Below are 23,915 nucleotides of genomic sequence, written 5' to 3'. Positions count from 1 at the left end.
CAGTTGGCGGTAGCTCATGTTAAAGCCGGTTATATAATCTGCAACAATCAGTCAGAATGAAAACACGGAGGTTATTGTTTAAAAATCAGGGGGTGGACTGCCATTAAAAGTACTAAAAAGATATGAAAGCTTTTTCCTTTCTCCCATGCATTCTCTCTCTCTCTCTCTCTCTTTCCCTCCCCACCCCGTGTCCTGATGTGTTTAATTTACTATGTAATGTCATCCTAAGTAAAGAAAAATTAAAAATTTAAACTATTGGCACAGATTTTACCGTTTATCTCTATATAGAGCAGTGCCAGACTTATATGCAAAGATGGGAGCGCTGAATTTGTATGCAGAATCACTGAAATGATACAATTACTATTTCATAGCCCATAGATGCATACGTACTTCGTTCTTAGCAGATCAGTGGAAACACCACACAAATTTACCTGTTCTTTGTTTTTGTTTTTTTTTTCCACTTTTCAGTATACACACATTCTACCAACATTGTCTTACTGAACAGTAAGGAAGGACTGAGAGGAAATAGAACTCTGGTTTGGCCTATCTTTTCCTTTCCTTTTCGGTCATCATTTTCAGCATAAATAGTTGGCAGACATAGGAGAGTAGCGTGAGTAAGAAAGGATGTGATAGGGTTCCGTGATTGTACGTGGTTCTTAGAACATCATTGCCTTCTTCTTTCAAAGCAAGTTCTGGTTGGAAGAGTGAGCATGGCCTTTTCAGGCAGTCAGCATGCCTGCTTACTCTGTCATAACCATAACATGCTTACCTGGGACTCACCTTGAGTCTTACGTAGCTCCCACAACACGTCATGGGTCCCATAGGACATTACAAGCAGTTTGTGAATGAGACAGCCCAGAGCAGAATGACACACACGTTGTGCATGTCCACTCCACTCATGCACATGTTCCAAATGTTCCACTGGCAAAACACGGGGCCCCTCTGAGTGGTGGATGGTTGTAATCTGGGACCACGGCAAGGTCTTCCACCCATGAAGCCCACCCTGGTAATGTTATCTCAGAACCTAGGAGGAGACTGAGGATACAGAGGGATGTGACTCTGCGTGTTCCCCTCGGGCTGTGGGGAATCTGTGGTGGTAATGAAAAAGTTAGTGATATTTGTAAAGAAGAGTATGGCAGACTTTATTCGAGGTGGGGGGCTGCTACAGTGGGGTTTGCAGTAGGGGGAAAAGATGGCCCCCAACTCCGAATACTACAGGGAAAAATAGGAAATTTAAAGCCAAGGAGCAGGGCGGGGGTCAGAGGATGGAAAGTTACTCAGAGGAACCATCAGGAACAAGTGGGGGCAGGGGGATTCTGCCTACCTGACTTAACAAGATTCATGCTGAAGGCAAGCTAGGTGAGCAGACATCACCTGGGGAACGGTAGAGGCTGGATGGAGGGCCGTCAGACATCAAGCGTGGGGGTTTCTGGTTAATCTGACTCAGCAGGATTCTTGCTAGAACTAGGCTCTGCAAGGAAGGATGTAAGAACCCATGACGGGACCTAGTCCTAAAGAGAGCTCACAGAAGCCTGACTGAAGTCTGATCAAGGAAAAAATGGTTGTCGATGGGACGCTACACCTACCCTTCAGACACAGAACTCTTCTTGGCTCCAGGAAAGAGAACACAACAGCTCCAACGATAGCAGCGGTAAAGGGAGCGGGTTTCAAGGCACCTTTACATGGAGCATGGATAGGTAGATGCTAAGGACCTCAAAAATGATTTGTGGGAAGAAAACGCTTTAAATGTCTTAAGAACATTAATAGATATTCCAATTCATGGATTTTAAACCGGTTTTATACGTTTGGCAGGCAGTACAATTGTTTCGTGAGCTCTCACGTTGAAATGCTCATTCTTTCTTAAAAAGAAGACTCAGGACAAATAAAGGCGCCCCGTGGCGGGAAGATGGGGAGAAGATACGGAGGCCGATCCAGCATTTCGGTCTCAAGCATCAGATAGTAAGTGCTGGAAAGAAGGCAACTCTTAATGTATGATTCCCCCCACCCCCACCACCATAAATATGGAGAGCAGCACACAGAGGTAACCAAGGAAACCAATTTTCAGGAGTTGGGATAGCGGGTAGGGGGTTGCGGAAGCAGATTGGCGCTGGGGCGGCTCCCCTGTGAATTAGCAGGAGGAGCGGGAACGTGTCTGCCAGGTGCAAGCCTAACTTTAATGAACACGTTTGCAGAGAGCCAATGAATTGTATCAGACGTCTCTTGGACTCACATAGAATGCACTCAGACTTGTATTTTGCTCTAGTATTGTAAGCCAAAAGTACTATTTTTAATTTTCCCCCAAAACATATGGCAGTGGAAGCGACCACAGGGTCCTGATGAGCCCGGAGCTTGGATATAATGGATGAATTTTCATTCAGAAGCAGCACCAGCCCTTCCCTCTGATTGGCAGTGGGCAGGATGATTGGGATATTCTGCGCCAGGGATAATGCCTTCATTCACAGAACAAAGCAGAAAAGAGCCCAGGGCAGAGTCGCTTGAGTTCTGCCTACCCAGAACGAAGAACAAAAAGGATAATCAGAAGTTCGCCGTGGTTTCTTTCCCTTTTTTTCCCCCCTTATTTCTTCCTTCTGTCTTTGTTCCTTCCTTCCGTTCCCTTTACTCCACTCTTCCCAATGTTCTTTGAATTCTGGTTTAATGATTCATGGGAATAAATGAATGGCATATTGCGTGTAGAGAAGACAGTTCAGGGAAGAGAAAAGAAAGCATACCAAACCCTACCCTACTATTTTTTTTAACTTTTTTATTTTGAAAGGATTATAGAGTCATGGGTAATCACAAAATGAAATACACAGGGACATATCCTGTAACTTCCCAGTTCCCACAGCATCAGTGGTGTGACTGTGGAATACAATATCACAACCAAGACACTGACATTCAATCCTGTATTTCCTCTGTGTTAATTACCTGCATTCGTGTGTGTGTGTGTGTGTGTGTGTGTGTGTAGTTCAGTGCAGCCTGATCCCATCGAAGCTTTGTGTAAGCACCACCACGAAATGGAGGGTGATTCCAGCACCATAAGTCTTCCTCTTACCCTTTGGAGTCACACCCACACTCACCCTCCAGCCCAGAACCCTGGCAACCACTGATCTAGTCTTTAGTTCTATAATTTTGTTTATTTCAAGAATGTTTTTTTCTCTTTTTCACTCAGCAGAATTCCCTTCATATCCCTCCACACTGCTGTTAATACATCTATCAGTAATCCATTTCTTTTTATCGCTGCCTCCTCCTCCTTGGTATGGATGTATTAGCTTGGTCAGCCATTCACCTGTCGTAGAACACTTGCTTGTTTCTAGTTTGGGGCGTTTATGAATAAACTATCGGCATTTGTGTACCCATTACACGTTTGAACTGAACTTCGAATGGCTTCAAAACCCACTGCTGCTCATAGGAAGTGAAAGCTCCAGAATGCCTTGAGAGTTGTTCATGAACATTACATGGTTTCTGCTTCATGAGGACACTGAAATTGAAACTTATTTTTACAAATCATCTGTTGTTACTCAAAGACAGAAAACAAAAGATTCAGACTTCTCTTTTCTGTGAAAGAGGCAATGGTTATTTGCATAAATTTCCATTAAATACCTAACAGGTGTTAGCTTCTCTTATAATAATAAAATCGTATCACTTTCAGTCAAATTCAATACCCAAGGTTTGACATATCTGCAATAGACAACACACCTATGAAGAAGGAAGGCTGAAGAAAATCAGGGCATTTTATTTATTTATTTTTTAAAGATCTTATTTCTTTATTTGACAGAAAGAGAGCACAAGCAGGGGGAATGGCAGGCAGAAGAGGGAGAAGCAGCCCCCTCAATGAGCAGGGAGCCAAATGTGGGGCTCCCTCCCATGGTCCTGGATTATGACCTGAGTCTAAGGCAGATGCTTAACTGACTGAGCCACCCAGGCACCCCAAATCATTGAATTTTAGAGGAACAGAGGAGTGAGGGACGTCCCCCCACACACAATCTCATACAGGACCCCAAGAAGCTAAGAAAACATAAACTTGACCCCTCCTATTGTCCAGAGATGTCCCCAATGCTAAGGAGCTCCCTTGATGGATCGGAGCTCCAATTCAGAGATAATTTTGGAAGATTGAATGTAAAGACTAAATTTTGGAACACCTGAGAACTTTCACATACGTACCACCTCTCAGCAAATAAAGCCACTACTCTTATCTTCTTCTCCTGCCTACAGAATCAGTTATTAATGATCAAAGTGCAAAATGGCCACTGAGCTCTCTGTTCATTCTCAGGCTCCGGAAACGAAGCCCTGAGATTCACCAAAGATCGAGCCATGGGCTGTGGCAACGTGTAAATCAATAGAGGTATACACTTAGCACATAAACTGCATAAATGATTCAGTTTCTGGTAGTTTGGAAGACATTTCCAAATATTACAAGGTCTCAGAGTTATTTAATTAATAGTGTCCCTGGTCATCTACAGGGACATTTACTACCCCCCGGTTTATGGAATGCTCACAGACAAAAGTATTCTGATAACTTTATTGTCTAACATGGCTGGCATTCAGAAACTTTGCTTCAACTCCTTCAACATTCTCATGTGCTAGTGTAAGCATTTAAAAAGCTATCTAACTCAGGCATGAGAAATCTCCCAGAAAAACCACAGAGGGGAAGCATATAACGCGAGAATTTTCTAGTTTATAATTTACCAATTGTTCCTTCTTCTGAGATAGAACTCCATACACAATCAGTCTCTTGTGGCATAACTACAATTTACTCCAAAACTAGAAAAGCATGCGAAGAAGAGAAACTTGAAAGTACGCCTTGCCCACGGCGAGAGCTTGACTTTGTGTAGATAGCGCGTTTAGGGTGTTGAGCCGAGGGCTGATTCTTTGCAGTTGCCAGAAACTGTTAGTGCGTATTTTTGAAGGAATTAAAACAAAACAATCCTTGGTCATTCCCTGTTGTGTAGCTCTGGCTGGCCAGTGCACAAACCTGACGTTGTCGCGGAACTCTGGGATAAACGTTGAGACCCCCGTGGGTCCTGGCTCCGGCATGGGAGCCTCTCTGGGTTGTTTCCATCATTTGTTAGTCCCCAACTCCAGCAAAATTAACTTAGGAATGTGAATTTCCCCTGCCTCAAACTAAGAAGAAATTAATAATAGCCACTTGGGTCTGATTTATTTTCTTCCAAGGTTTTGAAAATAACAAATGGACTTTCAGGGTTTTTTGTGGTTTTTTTTGTTTGTTTTCTTTTCTTTCTTTTTAACTGTGGCGGATACAGGACCAGGTGCCCGCAGAGAAATTCAGTACAGGGCTGATGGGCAAAATTATGTGAATCAAAATTAAGTGAATCATCTTTCCGTGGAAATCAGAGACTGCCTTTTTTCTTTACAGTGTTAGTGTAGGGGAAAAAAAAAAAAAAAGAAAAGGTGGACAATTTAAATTGTGCAAAGCTTACCATGCACTGGTGTGATGGTATTTATTGGTCCTCAGCCCGGACTAGTTGAATTTCATGTGATGGACCCATCGAACGTTCAGTTCCTAGTGGACTGTGCTCCTAGCCTTCTGCTCTGCATGTGATACTGGCAGCTTCCTCTTTGTTTATATTAATGCCTCCTATGCTCCCGCACTGTGCTGTGGGTTTTACGTACGTGAGTTTTCATAAGCTCCCTATGGGAAAGTCTAGTAAATCTCCATTTTATAAATGGGAAAACTGAGGCTTAAAGAGATTGAGTGCCATGCTCCAGGTCCTATGCACCTGTACGCAGAAATGCCGTAAACACACTTTTTCATGGGAAGGTTCTCCCAGCTTTGAGTACTGGTCCCCCACACCCCCATCGGACTAGAGTTTCGAGGAGCTGACACTGCGTTCCCTGTTCCGTACACCCAAAGCCACCTCGGGCACTCATCAAGAATGTGTGATGACTTTGTTTCCCTTTTCTCCAGGACTGGCTGTGACTGACAGCCTGGGCATAGATGCCACCATGCCTGGGTATCTTCTTAAGGCCCACTGTTCCCTTTCCCCGTGTCTGTCCCCCATTCCAACCTTCCCATGACAGACTGCGGTGGCTCCAAAAGATAAAATAATTTACAATTTATTTTAATATAGTAAAATTTTTTTAGTTCATTTTTAATGTAGATTAAATAACCTACAGGTAAGTCATAACCTACAAGCCATAAACACCACTCTAACGATATGTAAAATTCCATATTTGCTCAAGACCTGCCAGACCCTGTTCACCTGATAAATACATCACTTGATACAAACTAATTTATTGAACTCTCCTGGTTTGGGAGCTCTGTGGCCCTCTGGCTATCTGGTGTAGCCCTATAAACATTTTTATAATAGCTGTAAAATATATTTCTAATGAGAGTAGGTAAAGCAGAAAGAGGTTGTAAGATCTAAGAAAGAAATCAACATGCCAGTTGCATGGCGGAGAGATTAGGACATTCATTTGGGAATATACCACGATACAGATAGCGACCACGAGGCCGTAGACTGAAGAGAAATCAGTCACTCAGGAAATTCTGGGGGAAGCAGAGTTACTCACCAAGCCTGACAAATATGGTCTGGGTACAGTGCACTGAGCTAAAAAGGCAGCAGCTGCCAACCACCCACGTCCTCGGGCTACCCCTTCTCAAGGGTCTCACCAAATACGTGACATTTCCGCAGTAATGGGGAATTTGGACCAAGGATATTCTGTCTTGCAAACCAGTGTCCTTCTTGTGATGTGTCTGCATGCAAAACTGTATACGAGGAAGTATTTTACAGTAGAGTATAATTTTAGGTCACTCAGACATCATAAACGTAAGGCCGTAGGTTCCTGCAGGCTAAATATTAGTTCTGAAACCATTCCCTTCACGCTAGTTTCTCTGGCTTCTGTTTTAGGTACATTGCTTAACTTGAAAGAAAACCAACAACAAAACCCTCATAGCTCCTTACCTTTATTTCATTTTTAATCAAATTGTGAGCAATGATAGGCCACATGCCACAGTGTAGGGACTGATGCTCTCTGGGCATCGGAATGCTGAAAAAGGAAATCAGGAAAGATATTTGCACTGGTTCATGACAGACGGTCAAGCTCTGGGACTGCGTAGCTTCGTGTCTTTTCCTGACATGAAGCGAATTCTCTGAACGATCATCTGTTTGTTTATTTATTTATTTATTAGACGTAGCCTGGAGGTGGATGTGGAGACTGTCCTGCTGGAGACGATGAGGGTGAAAATCACTTCTCGAGGATCTCAGAGGTTATGCTTTGGTTTGAACTAGTTTTTCCCCAACATCATACCCGCAGAATTTGAAAGTTACTGGTTGCTTGCTTGAAATGTTTGAGCTCATATCAACATAGCAAAGGTGATCCTGTCACTTTTATCGCCTGAAAAATGGAGAAAAAAAATTTGAGCTCTAAATCCTTTCTTTCCCTCTATTATTTGGACTTAACCTCTTTCAGATTTTTTTTTTCTTTTTGGCATTATTTGAATTTCAACTGTGAGTGATTCTAACAGTGATGGGAATATTGTGTAGAACTGAGTTACAAAGAGTTACCTAAGCATTTAACTAAACATTTAACTAAGCATTTAACTAAACATAAATGTAAGAATCATGATGGTTTCCTATTCCAAGGACCTAAGGCATTCCTAAATGAATGTTAATGTTTTCCCTCATTTTTCATGAGGCAAAACATGAAGGATAAAAGAGAAATTCCCTTTAGAAGAAATTCTCTTTCTTCCTTAGAGCTACCCTCATAATGAATTTTGGTGTATCGTTTTAATCTGTATTTATATGATTTCCCTTGATGATAGATAGTTGAAAAACTAGTTTAAGCTAAAAAAAAAATCTTTGTGTATATATATATATATATATATATATATATGTTGTGTATACATATGTGTGTATCTATACAATATTGTTTAGTCAGTGTTTTTAAAATTCACATGATTGGAATCAGGCAATACATGTGTGAAATTTGCATTTTCCACTCTATATTTTGCTTTTGAGACTTATATTGATACATTATGGTTTTGGCTAATTTAACTGCTAAATAGTGTTGATCCCATATATATGTTTTATAGGCATGCAATCATATCATTTTATTTGTCCATTCCCCATTACTGATCTCTTAGGTTGTTGCCATGGTTCTGCTACTGCCAACACGTGGGCATGCACTGACTTGTCCAGGTGTCCCGAGCATAGGGGTATGTGTTTCCATGGAAACTCTGCCAACAAGCAGAATTACCGAGTGACCCGGCCTCTGCATATAAGTCATGACCAACTATTGACTCATTGGTCACTCAAGTGACTGATTTGCTCTTTCACGTGCAATGTGTGAGAGATCTTATTCCCCCACATCCTTTCCAACACAGAATACTGTCCGACTTTCTTATTGTTTGAAGCCTGTGGAAAATAAAGAATTGCTGTCTGTGTAGTTTATATTCTTTCGATGGGTAATAGGTTTGAGTATCTTTTAATGTGTTCAGTGACCATTGCATTGATTTTTATCTTCTATGCATCTGTATGCTATATGTAAATTTATGCATCTCTCTTCTATTTGACCTTTAATCTTTATCTTAAAATGATCTGTAGGAGTTATTTTAATGTTCCCGAAGCTAACCCTCTGTAAGTTACATGCATTGCAAATGTCTTCTCCCGGGACATGGCAAGTTTTTTCAACTTGGTTTGTGGTTTTACGTTTATTTTTTTTGTTTCCATCACATAGGAGTTTAATTTTGATGTCACCAGATGTATGAATAGAATGGTAGTTTCAAATGCAGCCTCTAGAACAGGACATCCAGGGTCATAATCCCGCGTCCACTGCTTCCTGCAGGTCGGACCCCCCACCAAGTTCTTGAACATCTTTTTATTTCAGTTTCATTAGCTATATAATGAGAAAGCAGTATATCTGTCTCAGAATATTGCCTGGTTTAGACTGAGAACAATCTAAGTGTTAGCTATCAGGATTTGCACTTAAAAAAAAAAAAAGATTTAATTTATTTACTTAGAGAGCAAGTGAGAGAGAGAAAGCATGAACAAGGAGGGGGGAGAGACAGAGGCAGAGGGAGAAGCAGGCTCCCCACTGAGCAGGGAACCTGATGGGGGCCTCGATCTCAGGACCCCGAGATCATGACCTGAGCCAAAGGCAGACACGTAATCAACTGAGCCACCCAGGTGCCCAGGATTTGTGCACAGGTGCCCCAGGATTTGTACTTTTAATATATTATATTTATTAAATATATTTAATATATTTATATTTAATATAACTCTTCCCTAGCACTACTGATTTACCCACATATATATGTATATGTTTAAAAGTTAAAAGTTAGGTAGTCTTTGTTATAAATATGCATTTTGTTCATAATAATTGGGTTCTGGAAATTGTACATAGTTATGTTTAAATACATACTGACTACTCTAAATTATATCTCTACTTTATTAAATTTAATTCTTTACAGATTACTTCTATTTCAAGAAACAGCATTCTGATAGCAAAGCAAATTTTATTTTCTAAAATGTAACATGCATAGAAGTTACAGCTGCTTCAAAAATAACTTTTACATTATACTAAATTGAACAATACATTTGGGAGAAAGTTCACCATGAGTAATTCCTAAACAGCTGAAATAAGAATGTGTGGGATACAGGAATAGTCTGTGTTTATCGGATGAGTAGATAGTTTGTTTGCTTTTTTAAAAATCATCCATCCAAAAGCAGTTTTTAACAGAAGGAATCAAATGTATAAGATATACAATTGCACAGATTCCCCTAACAGAGTGAATAAAGCATGCACTTAATGGAAATAAAATCCAAACCGGGTTTCTCTTGGGACTTCTATTTTCTCTGATCAGTCATACTTTTAATGCATTTTAACTGTGCTAAAGGAATCAGGAAACCTTTTAAATGATTAATGCTCTTTATCTGGCCAAAAGGAAGGTTCTTCCTGTGCTTTGAGAGGCTAGTTTCATAGTCACTGGGAATGGCATTCTTTCAGTCGTGATACAAAATATCTCTTCTTGTTTCTGTTGCATCATAAAATTGAAACACTTTTGAAAGAGATGAGCAAAAAAGTAAATATTATATAAAACTGGGATGTGTAGTCTTACACATAAAATCACCCATTATTGCGGACGAGCAGATACATCTCACAAGATGACTAAAAGCTGTCACACCACCTTATTTGTGTGAGAGTGACCCCGGACACTCTCTCCCTACGCAACACTGTGGAAATGGAAGGCAGAGAAGCAAGAAATACCTTACAGCTTCAAATACTGCCACAGTTCTGTATTACTCAGTGTGACATTCAGTCTACAGAAACAAACCCCCCTCCAGCGCAAGAGTTTTCACACAACAGTGCTTTATTTCTCACTCATGCTGTGCCTTCCCGGGGCTGGCAGGCGTCTTCCTCCCTCCTACTCAGGGACCCATCTCAGCGGGGATCCGGAGAGAAAGAGAGCGGGAGGCTCTCACGCCTGCCCTTCTGTGATTGGGGCAGGAAGTGGCACTTGTCACTTCCTCTCACAGGCCTTAACATGGCCCCTTCTGCGCGCACCGGGCATGAAGTGCGCTCTTCCATGTGCCAGAAAGGAGAGGAGTGGCGAGTGCAGCGTCTTCCGTTGACTTCCTCTTGTGGCTTGAGGTGGAAAGTCACTGGAGTGTGTCCCCCTCCATGCCTTTTTATGGTGAGCTAGGAGCATGAGCTTTGCAGTGGGACAGGTTCATTTAAGTCGCTGTTGAGCAACTTGGGATCCATGTGGTCAAATCCATTCAACACCAATAACCCTTTATCCGCCATCTGTCAGAAGAGCATTGTGGTTGACGGGAATTAGTGGAGCCAAGGTATACAGTCAGTCCTTTGTGAAGGGCTGTGCTGGCCAAAGGAGTGTAGCAGCTTAGAGACAGTAGTGAAACCTGGAGGGTGGAAGAAGCAACCATTTGTATCATATCAGAAAACTATTGTATCAGTTTCCTGGGGCTGCCATAACAAATTACCACAGCTGAGGAGCTTAAAACAACAACAACAACAACAACAACAACAACAACAACAATGTAGTCTCCCAGTGTTGGAGGCTGGGAGTTCAAAATCAAGGTGTCAGCAGGGCTGTGTTCCCTGTGAAGGTTCGGGAGGAGGGGAGGAGCATTCCTTATTTCTTCCAGGTTCTGATGGCTCTAGAAATTCTTTGATGGTTCCAGCCATGTCTTGGCTTATAGATGCAGAACTCCAATCTCTGTTTCTACTTTCCTATAACCTTCTCTTCTGTGTCTTTCTCCATTTCTATCTCTTAGAAGGACAGTTATCATGGGATCTGGGATGATCTCATCTGAAGATCTTTAACTTAATTACACCTGCAAATAGGATTTTTCCAATAAGTAGCCACACACGGTTTCCAGAGATTTAACGTGATCCTGTCTTTTGGGGGTGAGAGGCACCATTCAGCCTACTACGAATATGAAAGCATTTTCTATTCCTGTTTAAAATGCCTCTTACTAACCGACCCTGCATGCAATTCTTAAAATATTGACTTTAGGATTACATTTCTGCTTTAAGTGTGAAACTTTGTAGTTCTATATTATCACTATGTAACTCATACCTTTTTGATACAAGAAGAAGTTACGATGGATTGAATTTGTAAAGTCATCATTTCATGTATCAGTCCTGTCTATAGTTTTCACCATGGTGAAACCATTTCCCAGTTTGCTAAAATGGATTGGTTGAGGAGAAAGATACCCTGTAAAAGTCACTTGTCCCTTAAAGGATGATCCTTGTGTTCATGTATATCAGTCATAACTTTTTCAAACACTGATTTATTCCAGAATTCCCTTTTCCTTGTCCCTCTGTAAATGTATTCAGAAGCCATCTCTGAGGTAGAGATTAAAGGTCTCAAATCCACTTGCTGTTGTGGAACTGATGAGCTATTCACAGAAGCTCTTGATCAGAGTAAAGGTTTCAGTGAAATGAGTGTAGAAAATCATTCTCAAAATGATACCTGTCTGGATTTCTTACCAATTATTGACATATGAAAAGGGGGCATGTGGAAAGTATTTGTATATATAATGAAAGAGTCATGCATATTTAGAAATTTTAAATTTATTTATTTATTTAATAAATCATTCAAAAGTTACCTACGTTGTCTCCATAGATGAACCCTGGGTAGTGTCTTTGGCGTATCATGTATATGAACCACCCTTTCTACCTATGTCATTGTATCAGATGTGTTGGTAAAGTGAGATTTGGGGAACTGTATATTCACTGGGTGGTAAAGTGTTAAAATGTTTAAATTACCTCACTTAACCTAATAATCCGCTGAAAGGAACTGCTCGTGCGACATGTCTGGAAAAAGGTATACATTTCTCATCTCTTCTTTGTAATGAACAAGGAGGCTATATCATTCCCAGACTACCTGACAATGTCTACAGGAAACTAGTCAGCCTCAATTTTTAAAGTAACTAAAATTGGGTAGAACAGCATAACAGCATTTGAGAGAAGCTATTGTAAGGAATGAGTAGAATAGGTTGGGCTTTGTGGGGAAAAAAAAAAGGGTGGGGGGAAGCTAGCTACTCTCTGAAAATTACAGAATGGTGTCCGTTTATAACATGCTAGTACCTGTGATAAAAGAGATATATATTAATGGATTAAAGTTAAGATTGCATCAGAACAGAATCTCTTTTCTCAGTAAAGATTAATAATTAAGTAATTAACAAAAGTCACGCCTTGGAGCTAGTAGTGTATTATTACTCTAATGCACTTCGGTGTCTTGAAGGCCTTGGTTTCTAACCAATGCATTATACCTGTGTATTCTCTTTTTTACAGTTCAGCAGAAGAGCAGTTTCACTGGCAGTCACAAGGTAAGGCACGGTTCTTTGATGAAACTTACACTTATTTCTACATTGTGTCTTTATTGATTGATTTCCTTGTGAACTTTAGGAAAAGACTGATAAAAATGGACACGATAACCCCACAACACTAAAATTAAATGATGTTGTGATAGCTCATGATTTCCAAGAGTTAAGTTCTCTAAATTCCCTAGAAACTTTTATGTTTTTCCTGAATACATGGAATTGGCTGGCCTTGGCTTTTGCTACTGGTCGACCGAGAATTACAGTGTGAAATGTAATGAGGACTTCACAGAGGAAATGTTTTTGGTTATGATACTTTTTGTTATTAAAGAGTAGCCTAAAGCTTTACGAATAACAATATCGTGTGTTCATTCATCACTTTAAAATACTGTATTTCAGATGGTCAAAAAGACATCGAAGACGAGCTTACAACAGGTCTTGAGCTGGTGGACTCCTGTATCCGATCACTGCAGGAATCAGGAATACTTGACCCACAGGATTATTCAACAGGTGAAAGTAAGTCAAGGGATAATTATGCTTGAAGACAATTAAAATATAAGAATGTTCTTTATTCTCGTATAATTGACACACTGAGTCATATCTAATGGGACCTCAGCCTGTGTTTATACTTGTTTTATTCATTTCACTCCACTTTCCCTTAATTCCTCCCCACATTACCCCACCCCAATTCACATTAATTACGGGCTCTCTTAAATCAGTAATTGGCTCCTAGATCTCTCACCAATTACTGACATAATGGTGATTCTCACCAATACTCTGATCTCCTTTTTGGCATGTTTCGAGACTATCACCATATATTTGTTTAATCAATACAGTGTCTGCTTTAAAATTAACCACGAATGCATTACTTACACAGATCATTTTTGGTAGAGATCATAACAGTATGACAATTATATAACAAAATAGAAGAACTCAATATAATATATGCAGTACTAAATACTTAGTATTATGCTATATTTCTATATGTGGCCATCTTGCATTGCATATTAACCTCGGCAGAATATTTTAAAATTTATTCATCTCCTCCTAATCATATATTTTTCAACCATAGTGGTTGAGGCATAGGAATAAAAGTGCTATGAATTGAAACGAGCTTCACTTTAGTAAATCATAAAATTCTCTTGACTTAGTTTAATAAAATCCCTCAAAAAGCCAAAAATTAAATCATTAAAACATATATTACCCCAATCATTTCCTACACCAGAACTCATTGGAGCATTTTATTTCTTCATTTAAAAAAATAAAATTTCCTTGAATACCCAGCAAGGTTTGTTATTTAAAAGGAAGATGTAAGAATAAAATAACATTCTGGTCTTGAAACCATTAAATTTACACATTAATTCACTTTCTCTATGACTTTTATAATACCACTACTCTTAGGATAACATCATTTTGAGTATCTAACTGTATTTAAACCTATAGGTGTTCCCTCAATAAAACTCCTAAAATAAGATGCATGATTTGTAAGTATCCTTGTCCTCTGCATTTTATATTTAAAAATGTAGAATTATTATTTATCTTTCAGAGTCAATAAATATATCTCCTTTTAGGGGTAGGTGCAGTTAGAGTTATACTTAATTAATATGCTTAATATACTTAATTAATAATAATAATATAATAATATACACACGTACTCACTTTGTTCAAGTAAAGAAAGCAAAGGTCAAATAAAATGTGCCTTGGGAGCAGGGGTGATATCAGATATTACATTTTTCCTATAATAATAGATAAGCATATTCTATTGTGAGTTTAGGAGAGGGGATAGGCTTCAATACCCAGAAGGTGCAGAAAAAAGAAGGAAAAAGTAAAATAAGAGACAAATCAGTTAATATGGAAGGAACAAATAGATGAGCACACTCAATTCTTTGAAAAGGATAAAAAGGCAAGTTTGTAATAAACAAAGATAAAATAATTATGTTTATAAGGGACACACTCGTATTAATGAAATAAATGTTGAAGTTACAGGAGCAAAGTCGCAACAGCAAATACCACAAACACGAACTGGGACTGGGAAGAATTTGTGAGATGAAGTGGAATTTAATGCAGAAGCCCTAAGCAGGGTCCAAAAAGAATTATTTAAGTGAAAATGTCTTAACTTTTAAAGACACACTAAAAAGTGAACATGATGTACCAAACAATATAGTGTCTGGATATTAGAAAAAAATTTTTGAGAATGAAAGGAGAAATTGGTTAAAAAAAATTCTGTTGTGAACATGTCATGCACATGTCTCAGAATCAGACAGAATACTAGAAGAAAAAGATGTATAAAATTGAAATAAATAATTAACAAACCAATGTAACAGATATATTTAAAAAGTTAGGGGTGCCTGGGTGGCTCAGTGGGTTAAGAATCTGCCTTCAGCTCAGGTCTCGATCTCAGGGTCCTGGGATCAAGCCCTGCATCGGGCTCTCTGCTCAGCGGGGAGCCTGCTTCCCCCTCCCTCTCTGCCTGCCTCTCTGCCTACTTGTGATCTCTGTCTGTCAAATAAATAAATAAGATCTTTAAAAAAATAAAAAGTTAAATCCACTGAATGATAATATATATTTGTTATACAGGAGATACTTATTTATTTTTTGAAGATTTTATTTATTTATTTGATAGAGAGAGACACAGCAAGAGGGGGGACACAGGCAGGGGAAGTGGGAGAGGGTGAAGCAGGCTTCCTGCCAAGCAGAGAGCCTGATGTGGGGCTCAATCGCAGGCCCCTGGGATCATGACTTGAGTCGAAGGCAGATGCTTAAGGACTGAGCCACACAGGTGTGCCCCAGGGGGTGTCTATAAAACCTGATCAGCTATTGGGCAGTAAAGAGAATCCTAAAAATTGAAAACTGTAGAGAGGCCGCATTCTGTAATAATAGTCCAGTAAAAGGAAAGGTAAATAAAATGGTAAAATATACTCACATTGAAATTAAGAAACATAATTTTGGATCTACTGAATCAAAACAGCAATAAAACAGAAAACTACATGCTATTTAAAAAGCAAATTAAGTAGCAATATTTAATCATGAAAACATAAGGGTATGGGGAAAAAACTGCCCTCAGAATAAATCTTAACTTTATTATTAAAAATAAAGACAAGGTAAAGGAATGTTGTACTCGTTGGGGGAAAACCTTAAAAATAGCTAAATAAGTCAAAAGAAGCTAGGAAGATGGGAATAATAAAAGCAATGTGGAGGGGCGCCTGGGTGGCTCAGTGGGTTAAGGCTCTGCCTTTGTCTCAGGTCATGATCTCAGGGACCTGGGATGGAGTCCTCCATCGGGCTCTCTGCTCAGCATGGAGCCTGCTTCCCCCTCCCTCTCTCTGCCTGCCTCTGTGCCTACTTGTGATCTCTCTCTCTGTCAAATAAATAAATAAAATCTTTTAAAAAACAAATTAAATAAAAATTTAAAAAATAAGAGTAATGTGGAGATAAAGCAAAAGAATAGAAGAGATAAATATAAGGAGAAAAGGAATAAATCTATGAACTTTTAAATAACTTCAAATCAACTAATAATCCTGAGCTTTCCTAATTGAGACATTGTGCTATGCGTGAGAGACATGGAATGAATTTTTAGTGTACAGTTTTGTTTTCCTGTAATACATGTTCAAAAATTATTTACAAAAGACATACCTTTGTTACAGGAACATTAAATACTACAGTAGGTTAGTTTTTTTTGTTTTTTGTTTTTTGGTTCTTGGTTTTTTTTTGCGGGGGAGTGTATTTGGCAACTGTTGAATTTTTGTCTTTCGGAAAGATTAGTTAATTCGTTTTATTATGTACTGGGTTATCTTTTTGACGGATTTTAGCTGATTGTTTTTCTTGTAGGCTCCTGCCTCCTCGTTTGAGATAAGAAAAGTAACAAAGCAAACAAAACAAAAAACAGGTGATAAAATCACCACCCACAAATTTTATGCCAAAGGACCTAAACCACAGTGAGATGCGGAATATTGTTATTCTTACGATACCTTTGTTCTTAACATTTTCAGGGTCACTTTGAGACTGAACTAATTGAGTAAAATTTAGGAGGTTCATTTAAAAATACTGCGTGGGGAACTATCATTTCAGGGATCAATTATGACTAATTTTAATTGTTTAGATGGTCATAAAATGAAAGTCTCAATTGCTTTTGTATTTGTACCCAGCTGGCAAATAGAGTCTACTCAAAAGAGTCACCCCGAAGAGATGTTAATTCCGGGGCTATTGACAAAGGGGTGGGCAAGATTAAGGGAAGAGACATGTCTGGGGAGGTCCTCGGGTCGCAGCCGCAGAGGGAAGCCCTCACCACCGTTGGTCCTGAAGGAAAAGTCCAGGGTATAGTCCAGGCAGAGCGAAGAGGAGGCAGGAGCAGAAGAGGAAGTGTCCCAACCTGTCCTCCCACCTTCTGACGTCGTCGTGCCCCTTCTTGGCCAAATTCAATCTTAAACCAAAGAGCAGGGGGACCCCATGAGACAGTGTATGTGGAGACAAGGTCAGAGAAGACTGTGGGGAGCAAAGCACATAATCAGCACAGCTTCCCATTAAGCAGTGGAACAGCCGACCATGTTGACGCTCTTGTTGTATCAACTGAACACATAGGTAGTGACTTTCTGACACATCTCATATAATGAGTGTGAGTCCGTCAGATTCTGAGTCCCCCGTTACGGTGATAACTCGATGGGTTCCTTCCCGGAAACGACATGAGATGGGTCATGTTGAACTGTACCCGACACACGGGCCCTTGAGAGCCAGGCTCTTAGCCCTCTCTCAGAACAGCACTAAACACAGTCTAAAACCCTTGAAAGGGACTGGTCGACCAGTCTCAACCCCCAAGCCCGCAGTGTTGAATTTGCCATGTTTAAAGGCTTTTGTTATTTTTCGTTTCAAGGTCTGATTAAAATAAATGTGAAGCTTAGTAAATCCATCCTCTTGACCCTAAGGCAAGCAGTAACTGCTCTCCTATATTGACTATAGTTCATGTCTTATCCGTGTTTTCTAACACTTTGCATTTTTTAAAAAGTGCTATCCTAAACAGTATGTAAATCATGTGTACAACTTTGCCACCCTGCCACTATTTCGTGGCTGCCGGATGTATAATTTCAGTTCTAACAAAGACATGTCACAGAGTCACTGGGAGAATTTTTATTGCTTTCCTTGGGGGGAAAAATTACTGATAGAAGCTCAAGGCCATTAGGTTCTTACATAATATATAGCTTGACCTGAACTGCCATGGACTAAGCACCTTTTTTAATCCATGCATCTTGGGAGATAGAACCTCAGAGATAGGGTGATATATCTTACCCCAAAATTAACAAAAATATTTGCCAACCAAAATCAGAAATAAAATGGACAACTTGGGAGAAAATGACTTACATGTTTGTAGACAATGTTAATTTGCTTAAATATTGTATTTTGAAATAGTTATTATTTCTCTCTGTAGCATATTGACAAATTAAAATTTCACCATGTTCTCAAAATTCTCAGCATTCAGGAGGAAAAAGAAAAAAGAAAAACTTAGGAACTTAATATATTCTGAATGTTATGGTTAAAAAAAAAAAGGAATGTTGTTCTGAGGTTTCAAATCATAATATATTCAAAAATATCAAGAATCTTGTAGGTTACTGTTCTGAGCAGATAGAATATAAATAGAATAATCATATGTAGTTGGACAGAGGTGAATGTATTATTTACTGTTGATTTATAATCTGTCATTTTTATTTAATTGCTGTGATTACCCTTAATTGTTATGTAGTGAGAAAATTGTTGAGGGATCAAGTTACTATGATGCTGGAAGTATGACTCAATATATTCTTATTCAGTAATAATAGTAAAGGTAAGAGCCATCCTTATGAAGTGAATATTTTCATAATTCCTAGTAAGCCAAAGTGGTTTAAGAGTATACGGTTTTTATAATAATTAAAATAATCAAAATGATAAATATATTGAGCTTGTCCTTGCAGTATTGATATGCTCAGGGAAGAGAACTGGTTTCTTTTATTTCCTGTGATGGTGGAAACTAATCCTTAGTTAAACCCAACTTAGAGCTTCTGGGGAGGGGTACAAGGTTACCCATCCCACCTTGGAGTCCGAAGCCCTGGGTTTAAGTCCTGATGCTCCCACCCCCCATTCTACCTGTGGTTGAAGACTTTCATCTGGACTCTGGAGACCCCAGTTCTTTCCCTGGAAATGCATTTATTCAAGTGAGTTGAGTTCATCCTTGGATTGCTCATTTCCTGTGAAATCACTTTGGATTTTGAAATGCAAATGAGACAATCCCCTTTCCAGAAGTTTGTCATGGTTCCAAGTCTAAAATTGTCCTTAGATACTATGTGCATCCATTCGTTTCCTCTCCGAATTCACTCACGCTAACTTCCTCCACTACCTTTGGTGTTGGGGGGCCCATAGGGAGTCAACAGCAGCAGAAATGGAAGACACGAGCAAAAGTCAAGGGAAAACACCCGGGTGGCACACAGGACATAGGAATAGCCTCCTAGCAGCTATAAGTAATTTCCCTTCTGGATACTACCTCTACCTGGATTTCAGCTAACGTTCAATTTCTTTTTCTTTGATTTCCTTCTATCGCAGAGATGTGTAAAAAAATCTCTGGACTCTTCCAGTGTTCTCCTGTGGAAGGAGGGGATTTAAAATTTTATACAGCGTATATAGCGTTCTCAAATGTTTAATTGCCTGTATCTTAAAAAGAATATAGATGAATGCAAGACCATAACTAACTAACTAAATAAATAAATAAAGGCAGGTTATATTTTTTCCAGAGAAGCATATGTGGGAAGTGAAGGGTTAGACAGGCATCAAGTACCAAGTGTTCCTTCTCCATCCCTGAGGCAAGGGAGAACATGAAACAAATTTCTCATTAAAACATCATTCTCTGGGTGCCTGGGTGGCTCAGTCGGTTAAGCATCCAGCTCTTGGTTTCAACTCAGGTCTTGATCTCAGGGTTGAGTTCAAGCTCTGACTTGGGCTCTGTGCTATGCGTGGAGCCTACTTAAATAAAACAAAACAACAAAACAAAAACCCCATCATTTCCACCTGTGTTCGTAGGGTATCCTGGAATCAAACACAAAGTTTAAACCTGATGGAAATTTTTAATTAAAAAAAAAAATTGGGTTTTGAAATTGTCAAGGCACCTCAGGTACCCAGAACACGAATATGGGGATCAAACAAAAAAGCCACTGAAAGTAAGGAAAGTATCAGAACCCATTTGAGTATGAGAAAACTTGCATGTGTACCTCTTATTCCAAGTAAGTTTAAGCTGACAAATTTATCCGGAAGCCATAAGGAAGAAATGACCACTATAAATGGAAGTGATTAGTAGTTCCATTTAAACAAAAGTCAAAAAGTCAAGAAGAGGCAGAGAGGCTGAAAGCTCCCATGAGAAAGTCAGAACCACTGTCTCAGGGGACAGTGGAAGAAGGGGTATCCTGGTAATACCTAGTGGAGACGTCTTGTGGGATTCCCACAGAAGTTCCAGCACTAACACGGGCCATGATCAAACAAGTCACTTCAACTGCAACTGATGTAATCCGCTCTTAACATGCTGGGGTTATATTGTATCACGGCAAGCACAGGTTGGCGTTACAGTCATACATTTTTAAATGTATGTATTAAATACTTATTCAAAGCACCACAAAGAGTCTCTGCCCTTGTGGCATGTGCATGCTAGGCAGAGAAGGCTGAAATCAAGCAATGTGAACACTACAAGGCCAAGTAAACAATCGCTGTAAGCGATGACAACTCAGTAAGAGGCGGCGTAGAAGAGGGTTCTCAGTGTTTACTTGGGAATCCTGCGGCGTCCTGAGACCCTTTAAGAGGACCTGCAAAGAGATAAATCTCCACAGTAATACTACGACCGTTACTTGCCTTTCCATGGTCATTATCACACCTGAGAGTAAGAAAGTCTCATAAGAGCAGAGTCAGTGAAGCTTTCCAGAATCTCCATTTTGGTGATGGCATTATTGCCATCTGTTTTTTAATCTTTTTTTTTTTTAATTTTATTTACTTATTTGACAGAGAGAGAGATCACAAGCAGGCAGAGAGGCAGACAGAGAGAGGGGAGGGGGGAAGCAGGCTCCCTGCTGAGCAGAGAGCTGGATGTGGGGCTCCATCCCAGGACCCTGAGATCATGACCTGAGCTGAAGGCAGAGGCTTAACCCACTGAGCCACCCAGGCACCCCATTGCCATCTGTTTTTTAAACATTTTTCATTTTTAAAGCAGTAAATAGTGTTCTATACCACCCTTATAAATAAAAGCTCTTTGTGCTCCTCAGTGATTTTTAAGAGCATGGAAGTGCTACGTGAGCTCCAGTTTTGAAGAGTATAATCAAAGGGGCCAGGAAGACGTCCGTGTGAATGGACATCAGGAACAGGGACCTGAAAAAATGCGCAGGCAAGCCACACAGATTTCTAAGAAAAAGTCTGGGATTTGTGGCAAATAAAATGCTGGTTCTTAAAGTCAGTGTATTCCACAAATTACAGTGTTTTCAGGATTTAGCTTTTAAATTCTATTTTCTTCTGAACTGATTTTTCTATTTCTTTTCACAATTATTGATAACAAGAAATATGAATCTACTATCTTTGGACAATTAATTTACGAAGAAATATGAATGATGCTCTTCCTGTCTGTGCTACATTAATTTTTTAAATGGTAAATACTCTGAAGATAAAAGTTTACAAGGAAATAGTTGGAAATTGTAATGAGCTATAAAAAATGCTCTTCTGTGATTATAACATCATGTAAACTCCCATGCATAATAAAATTCTTGAGCTATACATTTTAAACTAAAGTTATACATTTGAAGTTCATTTTGTGATAAATGTCGTTTTGTTCATTTCCCTCTATTGTATACAGCTGTAAAGAAACTAACTGAGTTATTGCATAGTGTGAATGCAGTAATGACCTTCTATTTATCCATATACAATAGTCAAACTTGAAAAAGCCTACTAATTAAGCCAATAGCCCTGACTGAATCTAAATCAGCTTAAAAACTAAATGAGTACTTCTCTAATCCTGGGACCACTAGAGTTTTAATTTTCACATAAAGCATTACACATGGAAAGCTGGTGACCAGACAAAATTAATATTCTGCAGACAGACTTAGAAATGAAGGCTAGAGACACACCTGCCCATGGAACAGATGCGTCACTCGGAGCTGCCTTGCATAACAAGCCTCTCGAGCTTTTTCCCTCCATTGATTTTAGGGATAGTGGATGGAGTTAACCACTATTTTCAGTGAAATTCTTTGGTGAAACTCCTACTTAAGAGCTGTTAAAGTTACTAATGAAGATTAGAAGAAAATAACCAGTTTAACATCACCAAGCACCTCTTATTCCAAGTAAGTTTAAGCTGACAAATTTATCCGGAAGCCATGAGGAGAAATGGCCTCTATAAATGGAAGTGATTAGTAGTCCCATTTAAGCAAAAGTCAAGAGGTGCCTGGGTGGCTCAGTCATTTATGAAACTGACCCTTTGTTTTTGAATCGGGTCCTGATCTCGTGGGTTGTGAGATCAAGCCCTGTATTGGTCTCCCTGCTCAGTGGGGAGTCTGCTTGAAGATTCTCTCCCTCTGCCCATCCCCCCACTTGCTTGCTTACTGTTTCTCAAGTAAATAAATAATTTTTTAAACATAAACAAAAGTCAATATTTTTACTTGTGTAATTAGATATGACTAAAGTGCTTTGAGTTTATTAAAATCAATTTGGTAATCTGACAACTTTTCTCATTGACAACTTTTCTTATTGATTTTGTGATCTGTAAAGCCCATTTGTGTGTGTATATATAATTTCCACCAACTACTTCCTTTATTCTAATGCAATATTTTCTATAAAAAAAAGATTTTCTTTTTCTGTTTATTTGATGTTGCTCTAAAAATTTACTCTCATTTATTTTTTTTAGGTTTTATTTATTTATTTGACAGAGAGATCACAAGTAGGCAGAGAGGCAGGTGGGGGCGGGGGGTGGGAAGCAGGCTCCCTGCTGAGCAGAGAGCCTGAAGTGGGGCTCGATCCCAGGACCCTGAGATCATGACCTGAGCTGAAGGCAGAGGCTTTAACCCACTGAGCCACCCAGGTGCCCCATAAAAATTTACTCTCATTTAAAGCACAGTAATACGTAACCTTCAAATCGTTTTTTTTTTTTTTTTTCCAGACATAGAGCGTGTGCATTATGGTGGGTGGGGCAGAGGGGGAGGGAGAGAATCCCAAGTGGTCTTCATGTCCAGTGTGGAGCCTGACACAGGGCTGGATCTCACGACCTTGAGATCATGACCTGAGCCAAAATCAAGAGTCAGATGCTTAACCGACTGAGCCACCCAGGCACCCCAACCTTCAAATCATTATTTAAATTTTTAAAAAAAGATTTTATTTATTTATTTGTACAGAGTGAAAAGAGAGAGAGTACAAGTATGGGAAGCCGCAGGCAGAGGGAGAGGGAGAGGCAGACTCCCTGCTGAGCAAGGACCCTAACTGGGGGGCTCCATCCCAGGACCCTGGGATCATGACCTGAGCCAAAGGCAGCCACTCGACGGACTGAGCCCCCCACGCGTCCCAACCTTCAAATCATTCTTAACCTTCCACAGATACTGGTTAGCAAGAGCATGGAAATGAACGCAGACTCTGTCAGTTACAGATGAATGTGAATCTCGTCGGCAGTATTTCTCACGGTCTACATACAGATAAGTTTCTGTATCATTTTGACAGAATTGATTTTACCTAAGAGTAAATGTTTCTAAATTTCCTGCCAAATGCACATCTAAACAGAGCTGCCAGTCAGGGGTCCCGTCCTGGGAGTGTCCCCCAGTTTGCGTGTTTATTATTCCTTTGATAATCCTGAACTAACAGCCTCAACAAAACCTTCATGGAGTCCCTGTTTGAGGCATTGTCTGATTCTAATAGTTTATCTTAGTGCATTCCTCTTAGTAGCACTTTTCTCTTTCATGGTAAAAATGATCCTTTGGAATTAAATCGGTAACTTAACCACCCCTTAGACTCCCGGTCTGATTCTTGCGGCTTCAGCGCCCACTATTGGTGACTTTGGTAGCTACATCTCTGTCCTAAATCGTCGCTTTCACATAATCAAACTTGGATCTTGGAAATTACACAAGACCTAGGAAG

General features: G+C 39.6%; 1 protein-coding gene across 5 annotated transcripts in view; it reads left to right on the top strand.

The window, feature by feature from the left end:
- The window catches only part of CTNND2 (catenin delta 2), a 902,904-nt gene that overhangs the window by 482,961 nt on the left and 396,028 nt on the right, over window positions 1-23,915 (top strand). For all 5 annotated transcript variants that reach the window (XM_059416913.1, XM_059416910.1, XM_059416915.1 and 2 more), the window contains 2 exons: window positions 12,784-12,818; window positions 13,209-13,325. In XM_059416913.1, coding sequence (XP_059272896.1) covers window positions 12,784-12,818; window positions 13,209-13,325 — 152 coding nt within the window. The remainder of the gene's footprint in view (window positions 1-12,783; window positions 12,819-13,208; window positions 13,326-23,915) is intronic.

The sequence above is a fragment of the Mustela nigripes genome, chromosome 12 (assembly GCF_022355385.1).
Source record: "Mustela nigripes isolate SB6536 chromosome 12, MUSNIG.SB6536, whole genome shotgun sequence".
Lineage (NCBI taxonomy): Eukaryota > Metazoa > Chordata > Mammalia > Carnivora > Mustelidae > Mustela > Mustela nigripes.
This window is presented reverse-complemented; position numbering and strand designations above follow the sequence as displayed.